This window comes from Pagrus major, chromosome 5 (assembly GCF_040436345.1).
Source record: "Pagrus major chromosome 5, Pma_NU_1.0".
Lineage (NCBI taxonomy): Eukaryota > Metazoa > Chordata > Actinopteri > Spariformes > Sparidae > Pagrus > Pagrus major.
In genome coordinates, this window is record NC_133219.1 from 31,094,411 (window position 1) to 31,114,242 (window position 19,832).

The 19,832-nt window shown below is 39.6% G+C and overlaps 1 protein-coding gene across 1 annotated transcript; it reads right to left on the reverse strand.

The window, feature by feature from the left end:
• Positions 1 to 68: 68 nt before the first annotated feature.
• lifra (LIF receptor subunit alpha a) lies at positions 69 to 19,437 on the reverse strand. The gene is made up of 18 exons (XM_073465682.1): positions 19,339 to 19,437; positions 11,626 to 11,814; positions 11,321 to 11,457; positions 10,863 to 11,016; positions 10,167 to 10,442; positions 9,836 to 9,962; positions 8,526 to 8,644; positions 8,256 to 8,398; positions 7,829 to 7,982; positions 6,612 to 6,676; positions 6,166 to 6,400; positions 5,840 to 6,025; positions 5,558 to 5,659; positions 5,280 to 5,426; positions 4,878 to 5,015; positions 4,222 to 4,315; positions 4,034 to 4,100; positions 69 to 3,881 (listed from the first exon to the last, which is right to left on the reverse strand). Exons 2-18 carry the CDS (start codon positions 11,711 to 11,713, stop codon positions 3,186 to 3,188), a joined length of 2,928 nt encoding a protein of 975 aa, XP_073321783.1. The 5' UTR covers positions 11,714 to 11,814; positions 19,339 to 19,437; the 3' UTR covers positions 69 to 3,185.
• Positions 19,438 to 19,832: the final 395 nt, after the last annotated feature.

The following is a 19,832-nucleotide window of genomic DNA, read 5'->3' on the forward strand; positions in this document are numbered from 1 at the left end:
ACAGTTATTTACATTTCTGTGGAGATGATACCTGACAAGTGGAAAAGACAGCAACACTGACAACTGGACAAGTGGCCGACGAATAACTTTATTGCCTTTAAACAAGTAGCATTTCAGTTTGTGTTATTAGTGTTAACATTAATTTATTCACTCAGAAGCAGTTCACTGTCTCTTTTCAATCAATCAATAGTAAAATATTCTGCAAAAACATCATGTAACGTAAAGCATTTTCAGAAATGAAAGCCTTTTTCCAGGTGCACAATAAATCAGTCCAGTTGTCATGCACAACATTAGTCTGTGTTAGTGTTTTAAAGCCAGAGGGTAAAATAAACATGGAGTTTAAGGGATTTACAAGCCACTTTTTTTGTAGTGATACAGCATGCAGGGCTAGAGATGACGATGTGTATGGCAGCAAGTGTACACTGCTGTATAAACCACAAAATCTTAGTGCTCTACAGAGTAAATTTAGACTCCAATTGAAAACATGGATGGACAAGGTCAAAAATAAGGCATTAAAAGTAAAATTGCATGTCAGCAGTTGCCATGTATAAGTCTGCATGATGAGTACTCTGGCTCAATGCTTATAATGTCTGGCAAAGTGACAATGCTCTAACAACACAAAAATGCAAAGCAGGCTGAACTATCAAGACAGGATAACAATTCTTATTCAGTTTACAAGATGTTTCATACATATTTAAAAATGATTCCATTGTGTTTAAGCACACAACAAATATACAGTGTGATGCCTCTACATTTCATAGAACTCTAGATATGGTGCCATCAACACAAACATATGCCTTTATTCTTCCAAGAAAGCTGGTTAGTCAACATCTGCCTTTTGTAGTATAGTTTATATTACTTCCAATGTAAAACAACATGTATTGTAAGGGAAAAAATAATAAAAAATTTTTTTTTAATTATGTACAGTTGGTTGTATAAAAACAAAGATTTCGAGGAAAAATTAAAAAAAAAAAAAAAAAAGGTGCCATTTTGTTGATCCAAATCAACATAAAAGCATGTAACACATAGCGTTCATAGGTTAGTCTCCAAAGCCCTGCTTGTTTGAGGAAGCAGGCTTCAAAGGAAAACAATCTGCAGCCATGTTTAAATACTCAAAACTATATCCACACTTAACCACTGCCTTGAAGTGATCACTGATCTCAAAAAATGCAATTGCCCAGTTCACCCATTACTTTGTTTGACTGGTGCAAACTGTAGCTTTCGATATATTCTTTCAACCAGTTTTTTCTCCTGCTAATCAAGTTAAAATTCAGATCAGTGTTACAAGACAAAGAGAAAGAAGGGATACACTTTTCTCAGTAGTCAAAGAGGACTGCCTGCCCGTAATTAGTTCATCAGTGAAGCCATCGTTATTAGTTCATCTAAGTCATCATTCATGTCACAGTAGTTTTACTTAAAGCTTGTTGGCTGGAGGCACTGAGAAACAATAGACCACAAGCTGCCACACAGGCAAGCCAGGGCCCGACTGTATACAATAAAATAAACATCCTGAACAATATTTGCATAATGATGCTTTTGGGAAGCCTAACCAACGGTGCGCCCACTCTGTACACAACAGAGAGGAGCAAATGGAGTCTGCGGACTGTACTTGGGCTATTAGTGTCCTGTGTTTGACACCATTACGGAAATGCCAAAGGTCATTTCCTCACATTGTTGTCAACAAAAGCTAAATAATAGCATTTCTGGAAATTCTTTATCATTTCCCAATTCATGCTTTCCCTTTGGTCCCCTTTTCCAATCACAACATTACCAAGGAGGCCTCAGGAAACATTTGCAATGAAAAGATAAGTAATCGCATTTTAAAAAGGTGCTTTCTGTACTTTAGATCTCTCTAAAAATAAACAAGCTTCCAAGCGCAGCAAGTCGACATCAAATGCATTATCAGCCATCTCTCTTGGCTTGAAGATAAAGCAACCAAAGAAAAATTATTCTTCACAACCACACAAATATACTGAGGGCTGACGGTAAAACTGCCTCAATTATGTCACCGAAATGTAAAAATATGTGCATGTGCTAAATTGATTAAAACGGATATTTTTTTGACATTATGCTCAGTGTTAGTGAAATCTGTATGTCCAATACATTTCTGATCAGTTCAACTGAATTACTGTAAGATATTCTTTTTCATTTTACATTTAGGAACAAAGCAGTGTGTGAAACAAATTACTTTCACATTACACTGGCCTAACTGTGAAATGTGTTTCATAACAAGAAAAAAAAGTAATGAAGAAAAAACAACAATAAAAACACTCAAAAGTAACACAATAGTGTGTCCGTTGATTAATTACATCAGTTTGTGTTTATATTCTAGCTTATATCAGTGTATATCCACTGGGCTCATCACCCACACAATTCCAGACCATAATAGAAAGCACCACTCCTGTAACTGATAAAAATAATGACTGTGCATCTGCAACATCTCAATGTTCAGACAGTAACATATGAAAAGGAGATGACGTCTGCAAGGATGGGAGCTACCTTGGTATTGATATACAGCCATTTTTTCATTCCCATTCAGTAGCTCATCAGCAGAAGACATGAATACTAATAACAGGGAGGTTTTCTCTCTACTTAGCTTCCTTCTATTGAAACTGTTCTTTTGTAGTGGTCTTCTAAAAATGTCCTTTATTTTTAATGTGCAGTCATTTGGTTTGAAACCTTCTTGGTTTCTGCTTTCTTCTGTAGTGTAGTAAAGTTCACACATCACAAAAAAATAAAGACATTTGAAATGCAAGCTAAAAACTCGATATACTCAGTTGAAACACAGGATATGCCATTGCTAAATGCCCATTGAAGGGAGTCACAGAAAAGGCAGTGAGGGAATGCAACAGCCACCAGGATGCCAGGGGGCGCAGTAAAGGTGGTGGATATCAAGATATGAAGAAATCTTGTTGTCAGAATAGAAATGTTTCCCCGTATAAATATACAGATTTTGATATTTTTTATATGTGCATGAAAGTGTAAATCAACTTTGACACGAAATAGCATAATTACCCTGCTGTCAAAGTGCAACTGTCAGGATGTAGTGCTACATCAGAGGGGATATTTACCTTAACCATATAGGCAAGGCTTGTTTGACGCATGACACTGGTAACAGTAATGAATCTCAAAGCTTTAGTTTAGCCCCCCTTGGCCTGGCTGCTAGTAGTGTGAGAGAGATGATATCACGGTTTTGTGGACGACAGCAGGTTGGTGAACCAGGTTGCTGCCGATGAGGACAGCTGTCGTTTCTCCTCTGCGTGTCCCTCTCCATCAGGGAGGAGGAACTGAGTGGAAGCAATGGACGTCGGGGATCCAAGGGAGGGTGCCAAGCCGCTGTTTTCCCCGGCCTCCACGGGGGAGTCAAAATGCCAGGAGCTCTGGGGTTTATAGCCCCCAGCACTGGCAGCCTGGGGCTCTAGAGAAGGCTCGGGGGAAGCCAGGCCCATGTCTACACTTTGGGCTCGAGGTTGCATCTGGGGCCTGTAACCTCCACCTCCGCCCTCGCAGCTGACGGACAGATCAGCCAGGGGTCGGTGGCCCTCAGAGGAGCCCTGTGGATCCATCGGCCAGACCAAAGAGGACCCCGAGGTCTGAATCCCTGTGTACGTCACATCGGTACGGGCTGAATCCAAAGAAGATGCGGAAGAAGCAGAGGAGTCTGGGAAACGCGGTCTAATGGGCCGCTCATCTACCACTTGGTTGTAGTAGCGCAACGATGTTGGCTCATCTGTGTCAACCGGCTCATCTCCTATCCTCTGTTCCTCATCATCCTCGTCTTCTTCAGGAATGACAACGAGCATTTCTTTACTAGAATCCCACTCAGGCTTTTCTACAATATGGACCATACTGTGGGGAGGTGGCTTCACATCCAATGGCCCCTACAAGACAAACAGAGTGATTCAACACCTTACTGAGTATCTTTAAACTTCTCATTAGGGATGATCAAAATATACAATTAATATATAGAATTAGAACACAATGAATTTTAGTCATGAGACTGTATACAGACTGTATTAGGATAATACTGTACCTTTGTCCTGGACCAATTACCAGGCAGCTTAGGCTCAGGTATGTCTGGATAGAACGCCTTTTTCACCCTGGTGACAAAGCAAAATGTCACTTATAACATAAATTATCATAAAAAGCCTAAACAAATTCAAATAATGGAGCACACAAACAGGAGAGAGGCACACGGCAGCATGAGCATAAAAGCCTCACCATTTTCTTTTCTTGTAGCAAATGAAGGTGACAATGACCAGGAATAAGGCTGTGAGTCCCAGGGAAGCCAAGATTTCCAGGATCAGCCAGTCAGCTGTCAGGATAAAACAGTAGAAATATTAGAAATATCAGACTCAAAGCAAGATGATTGTAATTCCTAATTGAGTACAGGTTTTCCTAACGACTAATTTCCCTGAAATTTGAATGAAGGTTTAAACTTAGACTAACCAACTACTCTAAAAGTGAGAAAATACTCTCACAGTCAATGTAATAAAAAATCTTGAGGATACGTTGTTGATTATTGCAACGGAATTTTCATTTGGTGCACATAATCGCGTCGCAAAGGATACATCTTAGACGCAACAGTTAACTGATTTTGTTTACATTAGTAACGGATGCTTGTTTTTTATAAAACAACACTAAACAAAGACATGAAATTTCAGTGCAAATTATGTCAATATTTACTTTAAATATGTACATTCATAAAATACTAATAATAAGTTTAATCGACTAGTATTTCTGGTGCTGACTAGCAGAGGTAGCTGCATTTAAAAGACTAGTGCACATCCCTTCTTTTGAGTATAAATAACTGTGTGAACTTATTTATAGAAGAGCATCTTCAGCTTTAAATAGTATTACATAATAAATTCACATACCATATGGCTCCAGGTTAAGGGAGGCAGGGGCGCCTGTGCCCTCGCCTGCTGCTGTGTAGGCCTTGACAGTGAATTTATAGGAGCCCTCTGAGAAACCTTTTACTGTGTAGCTCCTGGTTCCCACGCCTGACAGATTGGCTGTTCAGAGGACAGGGCAAAAAACAAAAAGGGAGTAAGGCCCGGTAAAGGAAAGAAAAGACAAAGAAAGAAAAGAGAAGCAAAGGAGAGAGCGAAGAGAAGAAAAGTAAGTTAGTTTAACAGGATACAAAATGGACGTTCGGCAACAGGATGAATGTTCTGATAGCATTAATTGTGTAGTTTTGTATTCAATTCACTTTTAAAGCTTTCTACCGTAACCGCTGTACTGTCTGCAGAGGTGACATTATACATGACGACATTTACCTAGAAGTGTGAGCTGGGAGCCGTTACTGACATAAACATTGTAGCCCAAGATGAAGCCTCTTCTGTTGACCAGCGGGATGTCTCCCCAGATGAGCAGAATATTAGAGTCCTGCTGATGAGCTGACAGAGAGACAGGATTGGAGGGGACTGTGGAAGTGAGAGAGAGAAAATGAGAACAAAGAGTCAGCAATTCAAACTCAGAGTGTGATTTTTTTTTTTTAGGCCATTTGCTTCTTCCGAAAGGATAAGCTTTTCACATGCAGCAGTGCTAGCCTTACCCAGCTCCTGCATGTATCCCTGCCAGCGCTGCAGCAACTCTGGGGGCTCTGAGGAGCAGCTGTACAGGGAAAAGTTGAACCTCACACCTGGCTGGAAGTTGGCTGATGGCAAAGAAAGAGATTATTATATAATCATACAGAATAATTTCAAATTTGACATCCTTCTATTGGTGGATACTAGTGATTAATAATAAGTTTGAGAATGTGGCAAGCTGAAAATTCAATTTAATTTACTAAACACTTTCCTTTGCCAAGCTTTTAATGAAGGCAGTAAGGCTGTACCTGACTCGAGGGAGACATTAGTGTTTCCAGCAGCCACCTTGATCCACTCCACAGGACAGTTCCACTTGCAGGAGGCTTCATACCATTCCACCACATAACCACAGGTGGCGTTGGTATCGCTCGGCCAGAATAAAGGGAAACCTTTGTCTGAATAAACCACCCTGGACACAGCAAGGGACTTCACATCTGGAATGGTGAAAAAAGCAATGTAGAAACCATATCTTCATATACTCCTTTTATAACTAACTGATTGCTGCTTTAGCCTTTTAACCAGTGTTTCATTACTTTGGAAACAAGCAGACAGTGAAAAAGACACACACACATACCTATCAAATGCAGAGGTATAAGCACACTCGCAGGTTGAGACACACCATCATTGTTCTTTGCAATGACAGTTGCTGTAACCTTGTTACCGCTGAAGGCAGCGAACTGTGTGACGTTGAAGGGAGCGGCAGAAGTATCTGGCGAAAAGATTTCTGTGTGTTGTAGATTTTCTTCAGGGCTCCAGAAAGTAACTTCATAACCCGTGAGCTGTCCGTGGCTCTGTCGTTGAGTCAGTGGCTAGAAGAAATCAAGGGAAAGGGAATATAATCACAACAGGTCAAAGTTTTTTATGTCAAAATGGATAAAGATAGTGAAATGAGGAAGAAAGCAAGAGAGAGAGGATAAGACTAAAACAGAAGAACCCTGGCAGGCAATGCACTTATGTGAACATGCTGTAAATCCACAATCTAAATCTAAAACAATTCAATTCCAAAGACAAAATAATTACCTTCCAAACGACCTGCCCAGTGTTGTCTCTGTTCATCCAAACCCACACCTCAGGAGCGTCTGGAACTGAGAGAAGACACAGAAATACCAATGAAAAAGAAAAATGGTTCTCAACACAGGTGCACACGAAAATTCAAGTCATGTGACAACTGACCCATCTCCGTGAGGAGAACTGAGGAAGGTCACAAGTGTGGCTGAAAGCTATGGAAATTCTCCAATAAGTGGACTTTAGTAAAGAATATTTTGTCAAGGGAACTTTTTTTAGAGATACCTCTAATTTATACAGTTGAAAAAACTGTTGATGAAAGTTCTCAGTTCTGTGATCGGGCCTTTAAGGAACACACTAGCTCTTTTGTAACTAACAAACTTTTAGAAGTAGGGTTGCCAGCTGTCCCTATGAGCAGGACATCCTGGATATTGAGCTAAATCGGTCCGTTACAGGAACTCGCTTCTGGCTAGTTTCTGGTGATACTCAGTTGGTTAGGCATATGCAAATATAAACCTGTAAAAAAGGGCAGGTGCAACAAACAATGAGGAGCAAAAAAAGGTGTGGGTTAAGCCCGTGAGCGATGACTAAATGAAATTCTCCTGTATTTTATGCCGCTGGGAATTCTTTATTGGCTGTGGAGATAAGAACGACCTTACTCAGCATGTTTCCTCAGAAATGCTCAAAGATCAAAACAACTGACTTGTCTTGTAAGGAATTCTCTCTGGAGGACAAAGGGGTGCTTGAATCAGTCAAGAGTAAGTAGACTACAGTCTACTGGAAAAGTAGAAAAGTGTATATATTTTTCCTTTCCAATTAAATAAGAATATGAATATACACTGTATATTCAGAAAACACCAGACAAAAGGTGGCATGCCACAGACAATTCTGCGTTTTATTTATACTTCATAACAATTACTAATATTTATATAAGATTAAGTAAGTATGTTGAAACATTAAAGTCATTAACCATAAACTGATCCAGGCATCCTTGTAGTGCAACTGACTGATCCCCATTTTTGGTCGGGCTAAAACAATGAGTGGATGTGAAAATTAATCAGCATTTGTTTTCATATCAACTTTGGGTTTTGGACGAATGATAAGACAAGAAAAACCCTGTACTGATTTTATAAACTAAACCATTATTGATACATTAATCAGGAATGAAAATTGTCATCAGTTGCAGCCCTTGTACACTGAAATCTCAATGATGCAACAAATAAATATCTTACCAGTAGTTCTGGTTTTAAAGGGAAGTGCTCCACTCCAGTCTCCCCACTTCCAGAAATTCTGCTGGGCACCACAGCGGACTTGAACAATGTAATCCTCATCAGGATTCAAGTCCAATAGAACCACTGACCGCAGACCCACACCAGAGAAGGTACGCTGGACACATACATTAGACTTTATTACCTTTTGGTACATAGATGGTGACACAAAGAGACAATGCATACTGAAACTAGCTTACATTTGATGAGAGAAATGTGGTAGCTCATAGATATATTGTAATAAAAGTGTGGTAGAAGAATAACTGATATTGTCACACTGTATATTAAAGAAAGTGCAGAAATCAGTGCAGAAATCATTAATGACCAAAAGACAAAGAGGAGGTTCTACATGGACTAATACACACAGACAAATGCAACACACACGACTCACCTTTGTTTTGTCTCCATGGGAGATAAGCTCTACCTGGCAGACAAGAGCCAGTGACAAATAGTTGTTGTAATCCCACTGCCACATCACAGTGGCATTCCAGGCATGGACAGACACGAACAGGTTAGTTGGTGCTACTGGACGCACTGAGGAGAAAGAGTGAAACAACATCAGATGGGTGGATTTCATGTCTATGTTTACCTCTAATTTGAAAAATTGTGTGAAAAAATAAATAAATGTGTATCCATCCATTAATAAGGATGGTTTACCTACCTCTGTGACTGAGTTCAGCAGAGTCAGTGAGGCTGTACTGGCCAAGAGGATTCACTGCCACCAGTGTCCAGTTACCCTCCCACTGGTTCACAGTATACACTCTCTGGTTCTGTTGCGGACTGCCCCCAACAAAACAAAAACAGAAAATAATTATTAACCAACAGATTTGTTAAGAGTGTAAAAATTAAAACAACACAATATAATAAAATAAAATAAAATCACATCAGCAACTAAACTATAGATGCAGACAAACACATTCGTAATGTAACTTCTCTTTTGGCCCGCCTTCAGACAATTCCTGTAAAAGATCTGGCACACAGCCAATCCACTATCAATGATAAACGGACACACAGAAGCAGCAAGTGGTTACTTAGACTGAGTGCTTTATATTTCTTGTCATCCTCTCTTTCTTGGTGGATTTGTTTCTGGGCAGAAAACACTTTTTCGAGAAAGGCATGGCAAACTATCATAAATAATGCAGGGATATTATGTCACAGACAAAGTGAAATTGTACCACATCCCAACATGTCTTTGAACAGCTATGAATCTGGCCAAAAAAATAAAGAAATCCATCACTGTAACCTCTGTCCCCAACCATTATGTCTTTCTGCTGAGAGTTTAATATGTTGTGTCTGGGCTTTTTCCTGTTTTCTTTGGCGTTCCAGAGCTGAGTCACAGATATGGAAACCATTGTATGATTAATGTAACTAAGGATTAAGAGAGTGATTAGGTAGTAATATCTCAAGATGGCAAAAGTCTAACTGGTAACTGTTTTGTTGTATCACTGACAACCGCCACTTGCAAGACACGGCGCAACCAGCGTCGTCTTGTCACCTGCGCTCTGATGTAGGATTTCCGAAACACTCTTGTTTTTTCCAGCAGTCTTTTGTCTTGCTGCCTTCAGCCTTTTCCAACACAAAGTTTGTTTTCTTGCTGTGACAAATAGTCACCCCTTTAACATCCTTCATGTGTTTGTGTCGAGTTGATAATGTCACAGCTGTTTCACATGATGTCACTGTGACGATCGGTTATGAATCCTGCCTACGTAGAAGGGGTACTATGTGCAGTGGGGAAACACACCTTACTTGTTTGGTGTGGTCTGTTTGTTCCTTTAGATTTAGGTGCTTGTGTCCCACTACACATATTTTACATACTGTAGCCTGCTTTTTGTGAATGTGTACAGCTCTGCCACCCAACCTGACCTCTGCGGCTTTCGACAAAGTATCAGGTTTCAGGTCATGTTACAGCTCAGGTGAGGTTTCGCTATATTTAAAAGTAATTTATTGTGCGTGTGACTGCGAATGTGGTACCTCTTGTTCACAGAGTAGACTGTTCCTCGTCTGCCATACAAGCGTGTGTCTCGTCCTTCATTCCACTGGCAAACAGCTGATGTTAAGTCACGAGTCTCGCACACAAAATCAGTCGGCAGTGGTGGATCTGAGGAAAGGACAACAAGAAGAAACTAACTTACTTGTTTACTCATATACATAAATGTATAAAGATTATATAGGTATACATAATTATCAAGATTTATATATAAAAAAAAAGCTCCGGAATAATCTGCAGACTCTTCTGATTAACCATCTTAGATATGACATGCATTCACACTTCACTTCTTATCCATCCAGTTAATTGTCTTACATCCAACAAACACCACTGCTCCAGTCAGTAGTGTCCTCGGCTCGTCAAAACAAAGGACGTTGGTTCCTGTGCTGCCGGATGGTCCCTGATTAGCCACTGTCGCAGCGTAGCTTCGCCTACTCAGTCGTGTCGTGTTCATGACTATGTTGCCAGTGCGGATGGTGCCAAAGATCTTCCCCTCTTCCACAATGCAACAGAAGGTGGTGCTGGCCCCAACAGGCACAACTCGGTCCTGGGGGTACATCTGGAATTTCTCATTGCTGGGGAGATCGCTTCCTGAAAAGAACGAGTGAGGGAGAATGAAGAACATCCTGAATTTGTTACTAAAACAGTTAGCATACCCACCCTCCCACCCACCCACCCACACCTCCTTGGCAAACTGTTACAAAGCATTATTTCCATATTGTTGCTGATATCCATCACTTATGTCCAGGTTCCTGTTTTTGTCATTTGCATTACAAAATAATCCTGACATGTGTTTTTGCACTATGATGTTATCATGATGCTTTACTGTACTTTTTCATTTTCATACTACCTGTACAAGGTGCTTTGTAATAGCAACAGCAATACTGTGTTTCAGTATAGTCATGCCAATAAAGCCTCTCTGAACTGAATTTGAATTAGAAACAGCCTTCTTAATGTTTCTCTATAATACTATAATTCATAGCACATGGATATAATTATTGTGCCTCTGACCTTGAAGTATCTGAGTATTGCTCCATTCACTTGTCATCTGTCCATCTCTTGAGCGGATTTGGACTGACAGCGAGGTACACTCCAGAGGTTCCTCTGAGGTCCAGTTCCACTGGTGGCGACCGCTCATTGGATTCACCGTCACAGACACTGTCTCCTACAGGCAACACACAGAAAACACAGTGAGGGAATGAACCAGAACAACATGAAGCTTGTAGCTGATTGTCGGTGATGACAGTCATAGCTCAAGCGGTAAAAGAAAGAAAGTCGTCTAAATTATTATATCATTTACCCAGTGCATTTCTTTTTCACCATTGTTTAAAAAAAATGAGGGTACTTGTTAGTAAAGAAAATCTGATAGGCTATAGCTCCTATCACATCAGGATGTAACCGACTTGTAATAAAACCATGCAATAAGAAAAGCATGAGAACAAATGAACAAATAGAGTAAATGCTCTTACATAAAAGACAGTTTCATTGAGTTCAGTTCTTAGAATCATGAGGTCAAAGGTTGTGGCGGCTCCTCCCAGCCAGGATATGGATAGTTGCTGTGTATACATGTTGGATGACAGGCTCACCTGCTGGGGTACAGTAAGTTCTGGAGAAAAAAAGATCAGGACAGGATTAAGCGATTTAAAATTATACAGAACCAAAGAGCAAACATGTGAGCTAAATGTTTGCTCTTTGACATCATGTCCACTAAATATTGGCGATAATTGATTGATCAGTATGTCTAGGGAGGAATTTTTCCTTTTTTGGTTCTTACCATCTTTGGCATGAGTGCATATAGCCAAGAGGCCCAGAAGAAGACAGATGAGCCAGATTGAGCTACAGTTAGGCTTTGAGCGAGGCATGGTGATCAACTGGCCGAGTCCCTGTCTGTAGATTTTAAGGTGGCTGTCCTCTCCGCTACAGCAACACCATACTGAGAGCCGAGCGTCAGACAGAGGGTGGCCTGTGAGAAAGACAGCAGAACAGAGAAAATGATTAATGTGCAATGAGTTCAACAGAGATCTGCTTAAACTCAAACATCACAAGTGGGTAACACCAAAATTACGAGGAAATTCAACCAAATTAATGCTGAGAAAGTAAGGATTAGTCAGCTAACCTAGGAACATTTCTAGTTTAAACAAAACTCCCTCACTGTCAACACAGAGTGCTAGTTTATATTATGAAGGTGGTGCTGTGCTGAGGGCAGCTGTTGCGAAACTGTGAAGCTGGAGTCATGCCGACATAAATTCCATAAAATGTCTCTTGACATTTGGCTGGTTTGATCCCGTTCCTTTTAGGTTCTCCAAAGGAGCTGCAATCTGTTGCGCTGTTTTCAATTTTTGCAATAACTCCTTGCCAGCTACTGCTGAATGTATGCCAAAGGCAGGCGTACCACTGCCAGGAAAAGCCAAGTTTGACATCAACACCAGAAAAGACATCTCTCAGGCAGCTGCTTTCAGACTACATGTGGAAACACAGAAATAAGATAAGGCAGTTTAAATAAAGCTCCAGTTCACCTGCCCGTTTCTCAACTTGTGTAGTTTGTGAATATTGAAGTCTTTGGGTTTTGCTGCTTATGTACTAATATTGCTACCAATGTATCTCATATTGCTAGTACAATAGTACAGCCAGATGGCGATCAGGCAGACAGAGACAATAAAGCTGGCGACAAAGACGGCTGACAGCTGTGTCCCTGCAAGATGAACTCAACGCACTCTGTGTATATCAGGCGCTATGCTATGCCTTGCCTTGCCTTGCCTTGCCTGGCTTTACAAGTTCCAGCTCATTTAACAACCGCTTTCGCCTTAATTTCAGTTTCAGTATTACATCAAACAGATATACACTGCCAAACTTGTGTAAAGCACACAGAAAACCTTCCAGGGAATAATATCACCAGCTTCAATTCAAACAAGTTTTTATTTGCACTACATGCATGACAGACCATCATACACAAACTATTTTTCCACAACCTGTTTTATACTGGCTGTACGGTCACAGCATATTAATTTCTATTGTCAACATACTCTTAGCCAGAAAGTTGCTCTGCCACAGCTTCTCACTGGCTGTCCACTGCAACCACATTCTTATATTTTTACATTTTATGCTCCTACCAAGTTTACTCTACCAAAGTTATGGACTAAACAAGTGGCGGGCCAATCTACTGTTTGCTGAAGCTTTTACAGCAGTTAAAGCAAACAGTTTAAATGTACAAATGAACAAAAGTAAGAATGGAGCAGAAACAATTAACAATTAATCATCAATTATTTTAATAAAAGACGAATCTTGCTACCACGATAAAATGCCAAACAGTTATTTGTTGGCATCTCAACTGGGAGGATTTGCTGCATTTTTTTTTGTTTGTTTGTTTGTTTTTTATCTTATGTGATAATAAATTGATTATCTTTGGGTTTCTTGAGTGTTGGTCTGACGAAATAAGCAATTTAAAGACTTAATCTTGGGCCTTAGGAAATGTAGGCGTTTTTCACCGTTCTCTGTCGTTAAGACCAAAGGATTAATTAAGCTATTAATCATTAGTTGCCGCCCTAATTAAGAATATGTCCAAATATTTGCAATGAAATACTTGCGTAAGCATGAATTCAACTAAACCGCACTGGCATTTATGCAACACTAACGACAAAACAGGAATACAAGGGGGGGTGGAACAAGTTGCAAAGTGTTCCAGTATTTCAGACTGACATATCAATCAAAAATGTTTTTACAGTTAATCTATTTTTGATCAGTATGATCAAAAATAGATTAACTGCAAAAACATGCGGGTGGAAAATCAGTACAGTAAGTGAATGTTGTTCTTTCTACAAACACAACGGCAAAATCGACACCCCTGATTAAAGCACAATAGGAGATGTTGCAATAATATTGTTATGATTACATTTGTGCATGTAATACATCTCAGCGAAACGCTGCTGTGCAGTTCATCTGGTTTCCCTTGAGACAGGTTAGGACAGGCCTCAAACAGCTTAGAAGCAATTTGATTCATAATGTGACCAATGTACCAAACAGTACAACGCTAGACTACAGCAAACCTTAGGAAACAAATGACATGTTTTTCTGCATCATTTATCAGTCTTTGCTTATGGATTAATTTAAAAAGATAGTTAAGAGATAGATTAAAAAATAAATAAAACCCAACCCTGCTCTCAAATCCAGGCAGGTTTACAATCTTTATTTCGACAGCGTGGTGGATTAATAATATATAGTTGTTTTCCTTTCACAATGCAGGGAGAAAAACAAGCTGCTACAGGTGCCAGAGACGTGCAGGGCATAATAGCAGTGCACATCAGGCTACACAAACAAATAAGCACTGGCACACTGATTCCAAGGAAGAGAAAGCCTCCATTATGGGAAAGGACAACATTGAGAGCTTTTTGACTGCTTATCTAACTGCCTGCTCAACATTTCCACATCACCACTTTGGTTTAATTTGTATCTAAACTCTGGTGAAAGACAGAATGTAAATACAGGAATAAAATGCAATGATAAAACCAAGAGGATACTGGAAACAATAAAAATCTGTATAGGTCAGATAGAAAAGTACTCCAATGGGCTTCCGAAAACCTCCAGTACATAACGACAAGTATTAGAAACATGTAAACAAGAACAGATTTTGCTGCAGCAGGAGGGAGAGGAATCTCAAATCTCTGAGGTGCTGTTACCACTGGCTCCTTAAGTGGTTTCACATCTGGTTTTGAAAGAGCTCCAATTCAGACATGAAGGCTACATTGATGAACTTCAAGGTCACATCCAGTTGTTTCTTTTGCATGCACAATAATTGATTTTACTGTGCATTTACATGGTACTGGAGCCTGCTGCTGCCAAGTAAATACTGCAGGGCTCCAACCCAACCAAAAAATACAGTACACAATAACTATCTAACTATGATTTCTTTACGTCGACTTGGTTGAAGGGATAGGAAAACTTTTGCTTTTATTCACCCAAATGTGTGCTGGATTTGTTGGCCTGGATTTAAAAAAAGCTTCTAGTGTGTTCCTGGCTTAAAAAACATCACCTCCAGATGAAATTCTGAGGCATGGCTCAACATAAATACAGCTGTGTGGAGTCAAGGTTTTAAACACTTATGTGCCTGCACCAGAAAGGTTTCCAAACCTGTTGCAAGCCTAGCCGGTCCCCACATGAAAAGAGCGGTTATATGTTTTAGTGGCCCTGGAGCCTAAAGATTATTTTTCCAACTTTAGCACCAGGCTGAAACATTTAACAACCTTCAATATATCCCACGACTATCTGAGCTCTGGGGGGGGGGGGAGTGCACTGATGGGAAGCAGGGAAAAAGCAGCCATAGTTTCTGGGAAATCTACCCAAGAAACTGATAGCCACAAATGCACACCAACACACAAATCAATACTTCTCTGCTGCGCTCTGGTCCTTGTCCTCGCAGCAGTAATAAATATGACCACAAACTACAAAAACCACAAGGATATTGTTGTTACTTAAAAACCTAGCCTAAACCTCATCTGTATGTCTGCAGTAGCCCTATTTTAGGAAAGAACAGACTCACCTAAAAAACAACATTGGGCTTCGGAACAGGCCTCCTCTGTCCACACTGGACTTTGCCACTGTTCTGTTTGACTAATCAGCTGTGAAAGGCAGCCTTTTAGAGTCAGCCATGGAAAATGTCCAGGTATAATCTCTCACACAAAATATAGGTGCAGGACTGAACATCACGTGATGCAATCATTTCTCAGAAATGATTGCATCACATGACGGTCATGTGACGCAATCATTTCTCAAAAAGTTCACTCAAAAGGCCTCATTTGACCCGAGTATTGACATAGTTCTGGTGCAAGTCAGTAAATATATACTGGTAGTTACTGGCGTATGTAAAACTGTGTGTTTGCTTGGAGTCGTGTTGTCTGGAGCGCTTTACTTCGCACAATAACTATTTTGAGATGAATCTATTAACTATTCAAACACAGGTTTCAGTCATAAAGACATCTCAAAGTAGGGCTGGGCAACATATCGATATTATACTGATATATCATCTTAGACTTTGGATATTGTTATGTCATGATACGGCATACATGTTGTCTTTTCCTGGCTTTACAGGCTGAATTACAGTAAAATTATGTAATTTTCTGAACTCATGAGACCATTCTAGCTGTTCTAATATTCATCTTGACCCACTTAGTCATTGTACCCACATTACTGATGATTATTACCAAAAATCTCCTTATGCTAATATTTTGAGAAAGCAAAATATATTTATCCATACAATACTGATGCAATATCAATATAGAGGTATTGTTTCATGCATTTAAAAACTGTGTGTGTGTGTGTGTGTGTGTGTGTGTGTGTGTGTGCGCGCGCACAAGTGCATGTTTCTTAAGTGGATTTAGTGAGTGAGATCTGCAGAAAATATTTTTAAATATGTTTAAATTGTGTCAGTTAAATGAAAAAATATATATATAATATGAAATAATATATATATATATACATATTAAGACATACGTCATGTATTGTGATATATCCTAAAACAAATTACAATATAATTTATAGGCCATATTGCCTGTCCCTATCCTAAAGTATACAGTAGAATATTATCTTCTCTAGAATCAAAACCTGGACAAAAGCCCAAATTACTCCAAACTACAACTGCTTGCAAAGAAAAATAACTACTCATGGAAAACACTACAACAAGCTGAGAAAAGTTTCATCACTATCCGAGCAGATTTCAAATCGTGATGACGCCTTACATATCCAAGCTGTACCGTTTTCCGTAAAATAAATAAGCATTTTAGATCTTTAAACTTTTCTAGTATACACAGCCACCAACCTCAAAGCACCTTACAATCACAACCACATAAAAACAAAGAACAGAAACTCTGACAGTATTTTCTGTACTAAAAGTGTGTGGGAAGGCAGCTGAAGCCAAACCCTGACAAACTTGTGTGTCTTTTCTGGGCCTACACTCGGCAACGCTGTCATTACGCTGTCATACGATGACCACCAGGACTAAAGAAGTAAGCACACAGTGCCTCTAGTATACTTTATAAGTGCGGTGACTTTTTGAAACATGAGCTAAAGTTGCCTCTAATTATGTGTGACCTTTAAATGGGACGAGGGGAGGACCGGATGCTACTGAGAGAGAGAGTGGAAAAAAAAAACAGGGAGTTAACAGATGAGTGTGTCTGTGTGAAATGTCGGAACGATGACCTCAGTGGAGAGGGGACATTCAGTCCTGTGTGTGTAGCTTTTGGACTTCAACCAAACATCATTTCCTTCCTTCCCTTTCCCTATAATCCTTCATGAATGTAAATCTTGGAAGGAACAGGATGCGAGTAAAAAAAATAAATTAAAAAAAAACACTTTAAAAATACACAATTTGCTGTTAGATGTTTGCTTCTAAATTACTTGCTAAAGACAATTAAACACATTGAGAACCAAAGGCATGCAAGTCCAACCCGACTCCCCCGAAGAGACGAGCTAGTCTGACCCTTTTTAACACAAACACAGTCAAGGGACTGCTGGGAAAACACAAACAGCAAAGCTATTGTCCTGCCAGGTACAAGCAGGCGCCTAATAATCATCCAGTTTTTTTATGGTGACTAACGCTCAGTGTTTCTCATATTGAGTCATACTAGGATGACCGAGTTTGGCATTAAAACTATCCACCTGTTTTTACAATTCACCCTCACATGAACTACATTAGATGCATTCCTTAGAACATTAGGTACAGGATACAGCACAAACAACTCGTGTTTTCTATTCCTGAAAATAAGTCTAGGCTAATGTTGAACTGTTAGACGTCTATGCAAATGCATGTAGCCATTATTTGTCTCCCTCATGCAGGTGCAGACAATATGACAACCACCTGTGAGATATGCACGATATGAATGCGATATAATTCACGATTGGCGGGAATCGTTTTGTTTATCAAAAATATTAAAATCATGATGATGGGACATTTGTTGGGGTTTGTACAAAACAGGTCAGGGCATCTCTACTACATCGCTACACTACAGTACTTCATTATAATGCTGTTTTGGTGTTACCTACACTTTACCTTTATCAAGGCCACATTGCAGATTTGATAATATTTCAATTAATTGTGCAGGCGTACTGTGAAGGAATGATTGCTGATTAGAGCCAGAGTGATAAATCCGTGGCATTTCACAGTTATATTAGCGTCAGCGTGAACGTCTGATATGGGCCAACATGAAAACATTTTTTAAGAGACTATAAAGCACAAAAAGATGCTTGGGATGATTTATAATTGTTTAATTCCCAATGAGTTTGGGAGTCAGTGCACTGATGTCATTTTAGACGATAAAGTGTATTGATAAAACTGTAAAACACCCTTCCTCCATTATTTATCTTTATCACAAGTGTTTGATAACCACAGTTGAGAGATCACTGCAAATAACGTGTGCATATTGACAGATATACAGTATCAATATCAGATTTTTTTATTCCCTAATATCAGTATGGATCCACCTTAACCCTCTCTTTTTGATACAAGTTCTATATTATATCTATATTTTTTTTATTATATGTCTGAAATGATCTCATGAAAAGTATTGTAATAATTTCTGTGTACTCTTACCTACCTGTGAAAGTAACCAACTACTGAGTAGGGTGCGTTATTGCTATTCCCAGTTTTCTGTGAGAACATACTGTGTCTTTGCAGAGAAGAAAAACACTCATTTTATGTGCACTTGTTCACAATGTAGTGTCAAACTGAGGGTGGTCCTTTTTGAGATAAAAAAGAATAGTTGATTTAATTCACTTCAATCTACACTAGACTACATTAGCTAGGGATCCTGGGATATGGGTGTATATATGCATGTGTCGCATTATTTTTGGTGACCTAAAATATTTCACAAAACACAAATTAAAAATTCAGATAAGTAGCAGAACAAACAAGTGTAACATTGAAATATCCTTAACCATTTTTTAAGTAGTGTAGGAGCAAGAGAAGCATGATGACGAAATACACTTAATACTGTACACTTTGGGGTCCCAACTACACAGAAATAAGAATAAAATCATGTGTCTGCTCACTCAACACCTAGTAAATGTTCATATGTAATGGTCATTTTTGATTCTGCGTCTGCCCCTCTAGTAAAAGAGGCTAATACAGCAGATTTTCCAAACTGCATCATCCCAGGACGGTTTGTATCATTAGCATTAGCAACTAGGGGAGCATGATGGGTACACCACCACAAGTCTAATAATAAACAACGGACGGACGGTGATTACACTTTAAAATTATAAATATGATTTTTAACAACAACAATTTATCGAGTTAGGCAATGTGACGCCACTTAAATTGGACCAACAGACTTAAATGTCATTTCAAATGCACTGAGCAGGCAGCACCCCACCACACACACGCAGACAGGCCACTGATGTTTGGAAAAATACTGCTAGCTCACAGTCGCTAACGTTAACGTAACCACCAACGAACTAAGGTTAAACGTTCATATGAGTTCACAAATCAAATCACATTTACCTCTGGTGTAGCAAGAAGTCCTTATCACTGTTGTTTCGGTAATATATCCACTAATCCAGCGTCTTTAAAATCCCGTCCCCGTGCTGGGCACTTACACCATTCCCACTGAACCCAGAACTGGCTGGGATTACTGGAACAGAGCGAACCAGGCGTTTGATTGACAGTCGCGCTGACCAATGAGCTCCGACTAAAATGTTTGGCATGGGAGAGAGGGCGTTGTCGTGCTGCGTTGAAGTCACACAGGAAAAATTAGCTACAAATTAGGGTCACGACCATGTTTACAACACCCCTACAGACCGCGGTCACGAGTCTGTTGGAGCCGATTTTACCGAGCATCTGCACTCAGATACCTGAGTGGAAAGAAGTTCAGTGATGTTTATTTCAAAGAGAACGGACTCCTGTAATGTTTTTTAACATGTCATGTATACTTCTTTTCCAAAAACATGTTACACCCCCGCAATGTAGACGGAATTATTGTGGGACGTAAATGCATC